The following is a 16,129-nucleotide window of genomic DNA, read 5'->3' as shown; positions in this document are numbered from 1 at the left end:
CTAGAACTCATAAACCCTAGAACCCAATAGCAACCCTAGAACTCATAAACCCTAGAACCCAATAGCAACCCTAGAATCCAATAACAACCCTAGAACACATCAACCCTAGAACCCAATATCAACCCTAGAACCCAATAACAACCCTAGAATCCTCATCAACCCTAGAACCCAATAACAACCCTAGAACACATCAACCCTAGAACCCAATATCAACCCTAGAACCCAATAACAACCCTAGAATCCTCATCAACCCTAGAACCCAATAACAACCCTAGAACCCAATAACAACCCTAGAACCCAATAATAACCCTAGAATCCTCATCAACCCTAGAACCAAATAACAACCCTAGAACCCAATAACAACCCTAGAATCCTCATCAACCCCAGAACCCAATATCAACCCTAGAACCCAATAATAACCATAGAATCCTCATCAACCCTAGAACCCAATATCAACCCTAGAACACATCAACCCTAGAACCCAATATCAACCCTAGAACTCCTCAACCCTAGAACTCAATAACAACCCTAAAACTCCTCATCAACTCTAGAACCCAATATCAATCCTAGAACCCTATATCAACCCTAGAACCCAATATCAACCCTAAAAGTCATCAACCCTAGAACCCAATATCAACCCTAGAACACATCAACCCTAGAACCCAATATCAACCCTGGAACTCATCAACCCTAGAACCCAATATCAAACCTAGAACTCAAACCCTAGAACCCAATATCAACCCTAGAACCTAATATCAACCCTAGAACCTAATATCAATCCTAGAACTCCTCATCAACCCTAGAACCCAATATCAATCTTATAAACAATATAAACCCTAGAACCCAATATCAATCTTACAACCCAATAGCAACCCTAGAACCCAATATCAACCCTAGAACCCAATGTCAACCCTGGATCCCAATATCAACCCAAGAACCCAATATCAACCCTAGATCCCAATATTAACCCTAGAATCCAATAGCAACCCTAGAATTGCAGAATATATTACAGAAAACTAAACACCCGCACCATCCCGTGAAAAAAAGTCACAACCACAGTTCGAATTTTCTCAATAGCTATATAGACCTTTGACCCGAGCGCCTATGAGTTAAACGTATACAATATTTGATATCCCAATCGACCAATAATGAATCATGAAAAGTAAATGGACATCAGATCTTAAACATTATTATGAAATTGTTAAGTTTTTTAAATATAAGAATTGAAACATTGTATAAGTTTTGCATACCTGCTTGAGAGTGACTCTGTTAACTCTTTCTGTAAAACAATTGACAATATATGTATTTGCTAATAAACAGAAAGTTATATTGCATTTCATAGTGAAAAGATGAAAACAACGAACAGTGAACAATCTCGTAAATCTTTAAAAGAATGCTAAATTTAGAGCAGGGCAAACAAAGACCCTTAGAAACACTAGAGGTAGGATCAGGTGCCCAGGAGGAGTAAGCATTTCCTGTTCACCAGTCACATCCGCCGTGAGTCTCTTATTTTGATCAGGTAAACTGAGTAACCGTCTGACTTTATATAAGTTTTAATGCTTAACTTCAAGACAAAATCACAGTCAAATCAACTGTAGCCGCGTTATCTCGTTCTTTTAATGAGTGGTGACATTAATACAATGTTGAAAATAAATTCAAAATAGAAGAAAAAAACTATATTTACATGAACTCTAGCGACCGCTTCCTCAGATTCCCTTCGCCTTTGTCCATTCCTCTGTCCAGTTTCTGTCCTTTGTCCATTTCTCTGTCCAGTATCTGTCGAACAAAATGTATATTCCACAACTTACATTCACAATATTTAGTCATAAAACACTCAACATATCTCCGAAATAACTATCTCGCCTTGTCTTGGTTTCTGTTCGGAAAAAAATCAGGAGATTCCGTAAGTGCAGGAACGAATTGAATGATCTGATTTCTCTGGTCTGAATTTCTCGAAAGAAAAAAAAACTAAAGTGGAAACTTGGACTTAAGTCTGAGATTTTACTCAAATTTTGTCTGCTCAAATAAAATAAAATTCAAACTTAAATCTGCGATTTGTTTTTAGAGATCCAAGTCTATCACATAAGATTTATTAAAAACAATTATACGTAAACACTTAACAATCAATGTTGATGTTGATCGCGAGACAGCTTTTACGATACCCCTCCCCTAATTGCCAGTCTGCAACGTCTTTGTGGGTTTTTAAAATATTTTTTACCGGTGATAAACTCATTCCCCAATGGCACAATCGGTAAACGTAATAGCGTGTACTACGGGTCGCCAGAAAAGCAAGTTGAAGTGAAACGCAGAATAAGTGTCGTATCAGTAGTAAACCCAAATCGTTTCAATGCATTTATTTCTCCATAAAAGCAATGACATGACGTAAACGCCTGCAAAATACCGGTATAAGAAATGCTTAAGTTACTTCTATCATGAAGGATAGAACAACAAAAATAAAATCAAAGGCCTTAAGGGCCTGAGAGTCAACTCTCACTTCACTGTTAACTCTATAAACAATGTACAAGAATAAAAAAAAAAAGTACATGTATTCTATGAGTATTAGAGTATTACATAGAAATATACGTCATTCTCTCACTAGAGATCGGTAGACGCAAGCCTCATTTACATTTCGATTAACGCTTGAAAAAATAGTTCCCAAATCACGTGTCAATTTAATTGCTTGCTGAAAAAGATAAAGATAACGAACAGTGATAATGATCATAAATCCTATAAAAATTACAAAATCGAGAATAAAGCAAACTTGCAATTCTTTTACATGGATTCCAGAAACAGACATAAGATCTCTTCAATTATTTGACTAATTTTGCTATATAAGAAAGTAGCTACAACTGTACTTGCCACAACCGGGCTCTCAGATCTGCTAGAGAGTGTCAGTAATATATGATAAATGTTTTGTTTTCCTTCCTTCGTTATGTTTTTCACTGACATTTGAATGACATGATTTAGCGTAGTTCTGCTCTGTATATTTCGATGTATTCATAACTGTTTGCATTTCATGTACATTTGAATATGATTACATAATCCTCACATGAGGGAAGTAAAGTATGAATGAATGATCAAACCCTAGATTTATCTACAGGCCGGTGTGAATGAATGACCAGCCCTGTCCCCCATAAACCCTAGATTTTATCTACAGGCCGGTATGAATGAATGACCAGCCCCGTCCCCCATAAACCCTAAATTTTTCTACAGGCCGGTATGAATGAATGACCAGCCCCGTCCCCCATAAACCCTAGATTTTTCTACAGTCCGGTATGAATGAATGACCAGCCCCGTCCCCCATAAACCCTAGATTTATCTACAGGCCGGTGTGAATAAATGACAAGTCCCGTCCCCCATAAACCCTAGATTTTTCTACAGGCCGGTATGAATGAATGACCAGTCCCGTCCCCCATAAACCCTAGATTTATCTACAGGCCGGTGTGAATGAATGACAAGTCCCGTCCCCCATAAACCCTAGATTTTTCTACAGGCCGGTATGAATGAATGACAAGTCCCGTCCCCCATAAACCCTAGATTTATCTACAGGCCGGTGTGAATGAATGACAAGTCCCGTCCCCCATAAACCCTAGATTTTTCTACAGGCCGGTATGAATGAATGACCAGCCCCGTCCGCCGTAAACCCTAGATTTTTCTACAGGCCGGTTGCCTCTCTTTCTAATACTTTACTACGTAGTAGTGAGTGGTAGTGGATGCATAAGGTTGAACCGATGAATGGAAAGAACACGCTCTTGTCCGTTTCCCCTGCACCGATTACGATTTAAAGATTTGGTTTTTCTAAAATTATTATTGCTTTTATATTTGATTGTCAAATATTTTCAGACAATTGTATCAACTTCTCTGACTGCCGCATTTTGAAGAAGAAAAATACAAATTGAAAAAACGATGCTATGTGCCTTGATTAAACATAGTTATTATTTAATTTAAGGTAACACCACCCGCATGTAACATATGAATATCAATGGTTCAAAATAGATAAAAAAAAAACAACAATAATTAAATGACATATATTGCCATGTTTTTAAAAATGTCAGACATAGATAAACAGAAGTATGCGTCAACATTAAAAAAAATTACACATGTTCATCATGAAAGGTGAAGATAACGAACCACTCGACCGGTCACATCCGCCGTGAGCCCTATATCCTGATCAGGTAAATGGAGTTATCCGTAATCAAAATCAATGTGCCAAGAACGGTCTAACAATCGGTATGAAACACGCCAGACAGCATTTGACCAAATCATAGGTTGTATTGGCAAACTAGATCGTTACAACGACCATAGAATTTGCAAAATGCTGACTTTAATCGAGACTGTTGAAACCATCAACTTGTTTGTCAGTAGCTTGCTTCAATTTAAAAACTGACCATACAAAACAAGCTCTTGTGTATCGAATCAGTTGAGAGATATAACACCATATGCAGAGGATAATGGAATATTGCTACATAAATTTGGGAAGTTGACGATGATACATACAGCATGATAAATATGCATAGAACTGGTTTTAATGACAAAAATCTAATTTCAACACTTTCAAAAAACTGTTATTTTATAAATGTAGTTAAAGTAATAGTGAATATCAGGGAAATAATAATAGACATACAATAAAGAAATACCAGCATAAGAGTTACTGGCCTTGGCAACATTTTTTGATATATATACATGTACTATATAAATAATCATTTATAGAAAATATAAACTTTTTTCAGTATCAAATAGTTTACCAATTTTTTTATTCACCCTATGAATAGAAATTCCCGGAATGATATATACATGTATTTCTATCATGCAAAGAGTTTAAATAAATTTGATGAAATAGCGAAAACCCTAAAATAAAGCAGGTGTCCTATAGTAATCACCCTGTCTGTCTGTCAGTGGGTACTATATAGTAATCACTCTGTCTGTCTGTCAGTGGGTACTATATAGTAATCACTCTGTCTGTCTGTCAGCGGATACCATATAGTAATCACTCTGTCTGTCTGTCAGCGGGTACCATATAGTAATCACTCTGTCTGTCTGTCAGTGGGTACTATATAGTAATCACTCTGTCTGTCTGTCAGCGGATACTATATAGTAATCACCCTGTCTGTCTGTCAGTGGGTACTATATAGTAATCACTCTGTCTGTCTGTCAGCGGGTACCATATAGTAATCACTCTGTCTGTCTGTCAGCGGGTACTATATAGTAATCACTCTGTCTGTCTGTCAGTGGGTACTATATAGTAATCACCCTGTCTGTCTGTCAGTGGGTACTATATAGTAATCACTCTGTCTGTCTGTCAGCGGGTACTATATAGTAATCACTCTGTCTGTCAGCGGGTACTATATAGTAATCACTCTGTCTGTCAGTGGGTACTATATAGTAATCACTCTGTCTGTCTGTCAGCGGGTACTATATAGTAATCACTCTGTCTGTCAGTGGGTACTATATAGTAATCACTCTATCTGTCTGTCATTGGGTACCATATAGTAATCACTCTGTCTGTCAGTGGGTACTATATAGTAATCACTCTGTCTGTCAGTGGGTACTATATAGTAATCACTCTGTCTGTCTGTCAGCGGGTACTATATAGTAATCACTCTGTCTGTCAGTGGGTACTATATAGTAATCACTCTGTCTGTCTGTCAGTGGGTACTATATAGTAATCACTCTGTCTGTCTGTCAGTGGGTACTATATAGTAATCACTCTGTCTGTCTGTCAGCGGATACTATATAGTAATCACTCTGTCTGTCTGTCTGTCTGTCTGTCTGTCTGTCTGTCTGTCAGCGGGTACTATATAGTAATCACTCTGTCTGTCTGTCAGTGGGTACCATATAGTAATTACTCTGTCTGTCTGTCAGCGGGTACTATATAGTAATCACCCTGTCTGTCTGTCAGTGGGAACTATATAGTAATCACTCTGTCTGTCTGTCAGTGGGTACTATATAGTAATCACCCTGTCTGTCTGTCAGTGGGTACTATGTAGTAATCACTCTGTCTGTCTGTCAGCGGGTACTATATAGTAATCACTCTGTCTGTCTGTCAGCGGGTACCATATAGTAATCACTCTGTCTGTCCGTCAGCACATTCTATGGCACGCATAACATAAACTTCCTCGGAAAGATTTTTGTAAATTTTATACATAGTACTTGGATTAGGCAGAGGAAGAAAGCTTTTTGACAGTTTTGCCCTTACGGAGTTATGCAACTTAGAATTCTCTATATGATAAGGCAATGCCACGGGATAAATTAAGGTTATATGAAAAGATTTTCCTAAATTTTGTACGCAATACACTGACTCTAAATATATATTGCATGGCTCTTTCTGGCCTGCCATTGTTTCTAGTAAACCAAAATATTAAGGACATTATTGAAAGAATATATGTTTGCACACCTGCCTGATAAAAGATACGAGTTAATTCCTTGTATGAACTCAAATATAGAATTCTTTATCAGGATTAATTTAAAACAATCAACAAGGATAGCGCAATAAATTTGGACAATGATACAAATTTCCATTGTTTTGATACAGTTGTCCCCATAACAAACAAAAATCTGTAGATTTTCTGTTTTAAATTGTATACAAATCTATCACACTACTTAACCTGTACTGCATTATTCACCAACAATTTGAAAACACAGGTGCTCGTGTACAAGACTTCCGGTAACAACCCTACCCCTTGTATTTTTGAATGTTCAATTCCTTGAATATTTAGGGTGTGTATTTTCATTATATATATATATATATATATATATATATATATACACATACAATATTGGATCCCCAGCTGGTTTCATTTCCATACCTCTCGCTGGTTTCGATGAAGTATCTCCTTTGGTCTGTCGAGGAGGGACTGATGGTCTGTCCTCCTGACCTGGTAGAGGAGCTGGGGGTCTTTCTTTGTAAGCATCCTTTGCCAGTCCCCTCCGTGGGGGCGGGGCGGGAATCGATATATCCTCGTCATCCGATGCTACATTATGATATACGAAAAAATAATTTTAAAACTCTGCATTTCAATACTCAGAAGCACAAAATATATTCGAGCCTTTGATGTTCGGACGTGATATATAATGTTTAATTTTTATGAAGAAGTGGTAAATATTCTCTTAATGCCAAGTCATAATTATTGTATTGGAACACGATGGAGAACACATGATTCATTTTTCTGTATCTTTAATAGCCAGACGTTTAATGTTCACTCCTTTCATTAGTGGAAAGAGGGATCAGGTTAATCTCGGCTGAATATTTGGACTGATATCTTCACCGAATATCGGAGCAGTAATTCATAATTCATGTCTGGAAATTTACTTTCAGCTTCAGCCGGTTCTAGGAATTAATGTGCACTTAGGTGACACGGCTGTTCACTTCATATCAGTGATTTGACTGTTAAACTGACTCGGTATCACTATTAATGCTGCATTACTTACCGTCTAAGTATGTAAATTCCATAAAACAAACTATCATTCAATTTTCCGTTCAAATGAAGATTTTCATGGCGCAATATTGTATCTCCCGAAACTGAAGAGTTCCTATAGTTTGTTTTTTAAATTAGTGATGTACAATTAGGACTATGTATCAGTAATTTGATAAAACAGACTATAGGAACTCTTCAATTTCAAGAGATAAAATATTGTACCATGGAAGTCTTCATTTGAACGGAAAATTTAGTGACTGTTTTCATTTGGGGATTTTCATGCCTACACGGTAAGCAATACAAAATTAATAGTGATAGAGAGTCAGTTTAACAGTCAAATCACTTATATGAAGTGAACAGCAGTGTCACTTAAGTGCACATTAATTGCTAGAACCGGCCGAAGCTGGAAGTAAATTTCCAGACATGAATTATGAAGGACTGCTCCGAGATTCGGTGAAGGCATCAGTCCAAATATTCAGCCGAGGCGAATCTCAACGGAGATTACAAGCAGATATATACACCACACACGTAGAATCAAGAATGTTGGAAGGGGTAGGCAATCGGCAATATTCGGATGATTCCGTTACGCTTCGATTACACTTCAGTGTGTGAGGTACAAGCCACGTGAGAAGTTTAAAGTGGGGAAAGGGGCTGTCCCCTTTTTGACAACATTCATCGTCCGTTATTTCACACGTAAAATTAGTTATTTACAGTGCACAGTAAGATGCATTGGATGGCTGCCCCCCCCCCCCCCCTTTTGTTTTCTTTCTGTAGTATTGCACGGTAAGAATGTAAACTTGAATTGAAGAATAATTGCATTCATGTAGTGCAGAAGGACCCCAACCCACCATTAAAGATTTTGAAAGCTGGACAAAAGGGTGTTTTTATTAGTTTGTCATGTTTTAGACCAATATGATGTAACCCCCCCTCCTCCCACAAACACTTATAAAAATGCTGCTACATGTCTTCATATTAAAATCCTCACTCGATACGAATTTTGCACATTTTTAGATTGATGTACATTTGGCTTTTAAGTTGTTGGGTTGTTTTTTGGTTTTTTGGTGTGTTTTTTAAGTATTCAAAACTATGATAACGTTAAAGTAAAACAAACACTGCTCGACATAAACAAGAACTCAATGAGGCTCTTACATGTAATTGCTTCCACCCGTCCACGATGTGAAGTACAGCTGTTCTTATAGAAAACTCGTCAAAACAGAAAAAAATCAAGTGTGAAAAATACGTTTTTGAATGCCTTCTTTCCCCAGAATAACCAAAGCACTAGTGCGCTTAGATACTTGCCGATTTCGAGTATTTTAAGTGAGTCTATTGATTTCGCTACATCACTCTGTAAGACTGATACGAGACAATTGACAACGGTACAAAGAGACGGAGTCACTGAAGACAAAACAACTGTTTTCTCGTTAGGTATCTCTTTTGTTCCATGGTAGTGTTGCATTATCTAATAGAACAACTCTTTTCTCGTTAGGTATCTCTTTTGTTCCATGGTAGTGTTGCATTATCTAATATCTATAATTGTTGTAACTATCAATTTGGACATTTCCCGTATTTTACAACTTCTGGAGCCCAAATTCGTTCAATAAAACCTTCAAATGATGAAGTCTGTGTCCTCAATTAAACGAATCGTCGTCTCGCACAGACGAAATAAAGCCCTGGGGCCCATTTTACAAAACAACTTACGACAAAGTCGCAAGTCTTAAATTGTATTACACGATTATTACTTTCAGTGAATGAAGTACAACTTTTCTGAGGCTTAATTTTCCAACATTTAAAAGAATATATATTTTGCATTTGGAGTGAATGATCTTACAATAAACTGGAAAACTCCAGTATGTAAAGCTGGTCGTAAGTCGTAAGTTCTTTTGTAACACGCACCCCTGGATATAAGCATTCATAGTGGAGGATCCAAGATTTGTTAAAGGGAGAGGCAATAAGCTGGGTGTCTGGGGACTTTAGGGTTTTAAGGGTTTTATGTTACTTTTATGGGTTATTCTAGCTATACTTCACACATAAAATCAATACATAACAATAAATAATTGATTTGTTTATTTTTTGTACTTGTTCGTATGTATAATGTCAAATCTTATACTTTTGTTGTTGTTCTACAACTTTTTAAAAATTTTCGTCACAAAAAGAAGGACCTGACTCCGGCCCCCTCTAAAGTCGCTGACTATTGCCTTACCGTCATCTTTTCCTTTGAGTCTAAACTTTAGGGCATAGTCACTCGTGGCTTTGAAGGTGTTAGTATCGCCATATATATCTGTTTCAATTTCTTGATACGTCATGGACTTCTCGTCTTCCTCCGCAGCCACCGCCTCTTTTTCCGCTCTCCTATTACAGTGTGTTACAAAAAACGAGAGCATCAACCCTTGAATTGTTATTGCAAAAAGTATCTATCATGTCAATTTCATAAAACATGCTGACTTTGTTATCATTTTTTTTTTTACTATTAATTATTTATTATTATCATATGTCACAAACTGAAATAGCTCGCAATTCTTATTTTCACAATTTCACATATGAAACTTATTCTATAATAGCGAATGAGTTTCATCTCATTGTATTCAAACCACATTGTCTCAATTTCCTTCAATCGAAACTATATTTACTCACAAGTAATATTATAAACATATATACCATTTACTTACTTATACATATAATAATAATTATCTGCCTTTTGTCCATTAGCCTTAACCAGTTGACTTTTAATATGTCTCATCCATTCCTGGATAAAACAGGAAGATTATTAGTTATATTGCATATCAAACAACAAATGGTTATCAGATGGGTACAAGCGATCAAAGTAAGAGTTAGAGCAGCAATATTTCAAATCTTGCTTTTCAAGTGATTGTCAAATTCCACAAGCACTCGACGTTTTAAATATAACTATAATATAATATTTTTCCTGTACACAAACTAAGAATAGTTTGTCTATACAGGAAGACAATATTTGTTTTATATATATATATATATATATATATATATATATATATATATACATATATAACGTTGAGTACCTATGCCAAATTCCTGCATGTCAAAAGAGTTTTAACATAGCTAGCTATCTTACACTTGAACCTAAAACCTATTTACCTACTGTTTCCCAGAAATTGGCAAGATGTGTTTGTGAAACACTGATGCCCCCGAAGCAATGTAATTATGGTACCAAATGAAAGGTCTTGTCACAAGAAATGCATATGTGAATATGGAAGCCCTCTCACTAACCATCAAAAGTGATGGTCTAGGTTAAACGTTTTGAAATGTAGGTAAAACTCTAAGTTCAAGGTCATTTGTTAGGTAAAAACATTGGTATCAAGTGAAAGGTTTTGTCACAAGGAATACATATGTGAAATATGATAGCCCTATCGCAAACCATTCAAAAGCAATGACCCCAAAGTTTAAGTTTTTCAAAAGTAGGTCAAACTCCATAGTCAAAAAGTCAACATTTTCAGTTGTTTTTTTAAAAAAGTCTAAAAGGAGGTAAAACCTCGATGTCAAGGCCACAAGATCAAACACTTTGGTATCAAAAGAAAGGTCGTGTCACAGTGTGTACATAGGTTAAATATGAAAGCCATTTCACCATCCATTCAAAAGTTATGGCCAAGGTTGAATTTTTTCCGAACAGACAGACGGACAGACCGAAAACTATACATCTCTGATTACCGCGACATATTGTTTAAGTTCTGTAGTACGACAGGTAAATAAGAAAATATATTGTTATTTTACCAGTGCACTCCGTAATCTATTTAGATTTATTTGTCCCTTTATAATTTTTATGCACTTCCTCAAGACTTGCCTTCATTTCTTTCTCGGATCCTGCAGCAAAGAAGTAAGTCTTATATTCAGGCGAGGCGTGGACCACTTTGAAGGCAAATGGGGCTACTTTAGGGGATACCTTCTCTTGTGCCCGAGTGACACTGAAACAACACCATTATTAAATCTTACTTACAGGTTATACACACATAAACATTACTTACTACTGTTCTTATGAACATTACTTACGAGCTGTACATATAGATATTACTTACGAGCTGTACTTATAAACATTACTTATAAACATGACTTACGAGCTGTACTTATAAACATGACTTACTACTGTACTTATAAACATTACTTACTACTGTACTTATAAACATGATTTACTACTGTACTTATAAATATTACTTACTACTGTATTTATAAACATTACTTATAAACATTACTTACGAGCTGTACTTATAAACATGACTTACGAGCTATACATATAAACATTACTTACAAGCTGTACTCATAGCTATTACTTATAAATATGACTTATGAGCTGTACATATAAACATGACATACGAGATGTACTTATAAACATGACTTACAAGCTGTACTCATAGCTATTACTTATAAACATGACTTACGAGCTGTGCATATAAATATTACTTACCAGCTGTACTTATAAACATGACTTACGAGCTGTACCAATAAACATGACTTACGAGCTGTACATATAAACATGACTTACGAGCTGTACTTCTAAACATGACTTATGAGCTACACTTATAAACATTACTTACGAGCTGTACTTATAAACATTACTTACGCGCTGTAATTATAAACATTACTTATAAACATGACTTACGAGCTGTAATTATAAACATTACTTATAAACATGACTTACGAGCTGTATCCGTAAAGAGTAAACTTCCCAGCTGGCCGTGTGCTATATTCATTCTTAAAGTAATAGACACACCCATCACTTATCACCATGTAAATCTGCGGCCCTGTGAAAGAGAAATTATCTGAGAACTAGGGAAGTTCTTCTGTAACCATAGGTTTCTAATGAGAAACGTTTTGGCTAGATGACTCGCAAATTGCAGTTTTATAAACTTCATGTGTGGTAAAGAAATGTATCATGTGTTATTCATGAATTGGATTTCTGAGACTTACAACGAAATTTTCCTAATCTGTTGATGAAACTCTGTTTTCGTAACCATCCGCAATGCCGGTAGTCTTCCTGTAAGAGATCTTGACAACCTGCGGGCGAACATTAAAAAAATTAAGAGGCGCATGGGCAGTTAGGCTCACCTGAATCACTTCTTACTTTTGAAGTCATTAAGGAAACGAATTTCATGAACTTTAGACCCTTATTCTGACTACAATGTAAGTCAAATGGACAAAACGTTTGACCTGTGGCCTAGTAAATTATAGACGTTATATTTTTAGAATGTTTGTCAAAGATCAATAGAAAGAGTATGTAATACCTACTATCTCCATTGTATATTTTTCCAGAAAAGGAATGATCTGAAAGTTGTTTTTTTTTTTTTTTACTATGAATAGACTATAAATTTTGTGGTAAGAAGCACTCTACAAAATTACATTTACACTTTTACATCTGGGAATTGGATTGGACATAACGACCGATTCACGACTGATTATATTCTTGTGTGTGAATTTAACCCGGCGGTAAATTAATATCGGACTCTGTTTAAACCTACTGTAAGTTAGTAATTTTTTATTGATACAGTTTACTGTAAATTGTTACAGCTTTGAATTCTTTGTGATTGATTTCTGTTGGTCTTCTGTTATTCTGACTCTTAACAGAACCAGTCTGAGAAATTGTTCTTGACGTGAAGACATTTCGAGAAGATACTTCCATGTAAATATCATATAAAACCGTTGGTATTTTTCCTAGTGGGCTTTCAGTGTCATTATTCCATCCCGGTGACCTACTGCATGCAAGTATTTATTCACCCTAGTATTAGAAAACTAAGGATTCGTCGCAGTTTTAGATCTACGGTACTTAAATCTTCCATCTTATTTTGTTTTTATGGAAATAGAAGAATTAACATCATTCACGTCACACTCAAATGTAAATCTGCATTTTGAATTATGATTTTTTTTTAGAAAAAATATTACTGAAAGTCATAATCGGTGACATGACATTTTTAAAAACGGTTTCTATGCGAGATTTGTATATTCCATTGAAATATATAAACTCTGAAGTTACATATTTTATCAAAAACACGTCCGAAATACCCAATGAATTGAACATTTAAAAATACAAGAAGGGGGGTACCGGAAGTCGTGTCCACAAGCACCTATGATATGAATCAGTGCAGAAGATAATTTTTATTATTAGTATTCTGCCGTTATCACGCACGTAGTTAAGCTTCCTGAAGCCTAAAAAATGTAAAAAGATACAACATAGATCCGATCGAAATGAATATATATTCATGGTTCGAATGTCCTCCATTGTTTATATAATTATAGATAACTGGGGAAAAAATCAAACTAGAATCAATTGTTGGAGGGGTATCATCGGTTAATAGCCTTCATATACGATTTCACAGGTATATCATGACGTTTATTCGTCACACGTTTTCTGTCGCTTCCCTTCCCGCTTTCGATGGGCCTGTCTGCATGCTAAGCATACATCAAAACATTTATAGTTTTAGAAGAATTGTTTCGTTGTTTCGTAAACATATTAGAAGAATAAGCTTTCTGTCATATTTTAAGTTTACATGTATATACACTCTAACCTTTAATCTATTGTGACCTACATTTTGATTGGTTAATTTGGATTTTGAATTTCGAAATTCGAATCTCGTATTTTAAATTTCGAATCTCGAATGAGCCTTCTGGGGTTTCGTAGATTTACCCACAATAACTTATATTTCCAAGGAAATCATGCTTTTTTATTTAAAAGATTATGAATATTTTGAACATAAAAACGTTTTGAAATATGTTCATGGAAAATGACGCTAAAAGTGATGCAAAGATGACATTTTCCGCATGCAAAATTCAGAATGAAGCAATAATACATGTCCCTATAGTATGATAAGGAAATGATACAATACCTATATTATCTAAAGGTTGAGGAATTTTGTTATCCGACATTCTTCACATTCTTAACAAACTACCTACAAAAGAAAAAGAGAGCACATCTTATCCTCTTACCACATCAATAAAATAATTGACATCGTGTATACATATTACATACCCCCCCCCCCCCCCCCCCCCCAACACACACACACACGCACATGAATATCACAAAACCGATTGATATACAAAAGTGATATTTTTATTAGAGTATACGCAATCGCCTTTGTGATATTATCATATTATATTTGTGTAGATTTGTCTATACCTCTGGAAATTATATATATACATATATATTTATATATGTTACTATAATACTACTATGTATACATTTTTGTAAAGCTTCTGAAGATGTAATGAAAGCGCGAAAGCTTTACGGAGGATTTTTGTGTTTTCTTTTCATATATCTTTTTAGCTCTTCTGAGCCAAAGGCTCAAAGAGCTAATGCTATGGCCATTTGTGCGGTGTGCGGTGTGCATAAACTTTTTAGAAAAAGGGCTATAACTCAAGAACCCCTTGGCCAATTTTTTTCAAATTTGTTACAGGGTATCATTGGCCCAAGGGCTTTCATACATACTAAATAGAGGTATGTGACCCTTTAACAAGGGGAGATAATCAGGAAAATACAAACAAAAGTAGTGGTTGCTAAAAAATCTTCTTCTCAAGAACCACTGGGAAGATTATCACCAAACTTACACATAAGGATGAGGATATGTTGTAGATTAAAAATTGTTCAAGGCATTACCCTGGGGCAAAGGGCGTGGTCTCAAGGTCACTTCAAAGTTGACCTAAATATATATTTCCTTAAATCTTTGATATTTTAGTCATTATAAGGACTAGGATCATCAAATTTTGACAGTTGATGCATCTTAGGACCTTGTGTCAAGTTGTCTCAAAAGTAGGTCACGGTGACCTACTTTTTGAATTTTGCAGGTATTTATTTTTAAATTATTTTTGATGCATATCTTGGACACTTTGAAGCCTATGATCATCAAAACTTGTCAGTTGGTGGATCATGGGACCTTGAAATGCGTCAACTGAAAAATAGGTCACCATGACCTACTTTCTGAATTTTATGGCTTGTCATTTATAGATATATTTTAAGTTGTTATTTCAAATACCGAGAGGTTTAGAATCATCAAATCTTGTAAGTTGATGCATCTTGAGGCCTTGAAACATATTTATAAAAAAGTAGGTCACAGTGACCTACTTTTTGAATTTTGCAGATATTCAAATTTCACATTTTCAATTTTAGATGCATATTTTGGGCACTGTAAAACCTAGGATCATCAAACTTTGTCAGTTGATGCGTCTTCAGTCTTCGGTTTGTGTCGACCGAAAAGTAGGTCACCGTGACCTACTTTTGGTATTTGACAGCTAAATTACTATATTTCAGACACTATTTGACCTACAATCATCAAACTTTGTCAGTTGATGCATCTTGAGTCTTCGGAGTGCATCGACCAAAAAGTAGGTCACTGTGACCTACTTTTGGCATTTGACAGTTATATTTATATATTTCAGACACTATTTGACCTACAGTCATCAAACTTTGTCAGTTGTTGGGTCTTGCATGTTCGAAGGGTTTCGACCAAAAGGTAGGTCAACTTGACCTGCTTTTGGAATTGGACGGCTATATTTATATATTTCAGATACTATTTGACCTACAGTCATCAAACTTTGTCAGTTGGTGCGTCTTGCGTGTTTAAAGGGTGTCGACCAAAAAGTAGGTCACCTTGACCTACTTTTGGAATTGGACGGCGAAATTTATATAATTCAGATACTATTTGACCTACAGTCATCAAACTTTGTCAGTTGTTGGGTTTTGCATGTTTGAAGGGTGTTGA

At 35.7% G+C, this 16,129-nt stretch overlaps 1 protein-coding gene across 1 annotated transcript in view; it reads right to left on the bottom strand.

Annotated features, from left to right (window-relative positions):
• The window catches only part of LOC125659644 (SH3 domain-binding protein 2-like), a 34,701-nt gene that overhangs the window by 6,713 nt on the left and 11,859 nt on the right, over positions 1 to 16,129 (bottom strand). The window contains exons 2-10 of the mRNA XM_048891383.2: positions 14,261 to 14,323; positions 12,351 to 12,437; positions 12,082 to 12,184; positions 11,230 to 11,350; positions 10,082 to 10,158; positions 9,616 to 9,764; positions 6,807 to 6,971; positions 1,685 to 1,776; positions 1,251 to 1,279 (exon numbers count right to left, since the gene is read on the bottom strand). Coding sequence (XP_048747340.2) covers positions 1,251 to 1,279; positions 1,685 to 1,776; positions 6,807 to 6,971; positions 9,616 to 9,764; positions 10,082 to 10,158; positions 11,230 to 11,350; positions 12,082 to 12,184; positions 12,351 to 12,437; positions 14,261 to 14,300 — 863 coding nt within the window. The 5' untranslated portion in view covers positions 14,301 to 14,323. The remainder of the gene's footprint in view (positions 1 to 1,250; positions 1,280 to 1,684; positions 1,777 to 6,806; positions 6,972 to 9,615; positions 9,765 to 10,081; positions 10,159 to 11,229; positions 11,351 to 12,081; positions 12,185 to 12,350; positions 12,438 to 14,260; positions 14,324 to 16,129) is intronic.

This window comes from Ostrea edulis, chromosome 9 (genome assembly GCF_947568905.1).
Source record: "Ostrea edulis chromosome 9, xbOstEdul1.1, whole genome shotgun sequence".
Taxonomy (NCBI): Eukaryota; Metazoa; Mollusca; class Bivalvia; order Ostreida; family Ostreidae; genus Ostrea; species Ostrea edulis.
The sequence above is the reverse complement of the archived record's forward strand: the minus strand, read 5'-3'. Positions and strand labels throughout refer to the sequence as shown.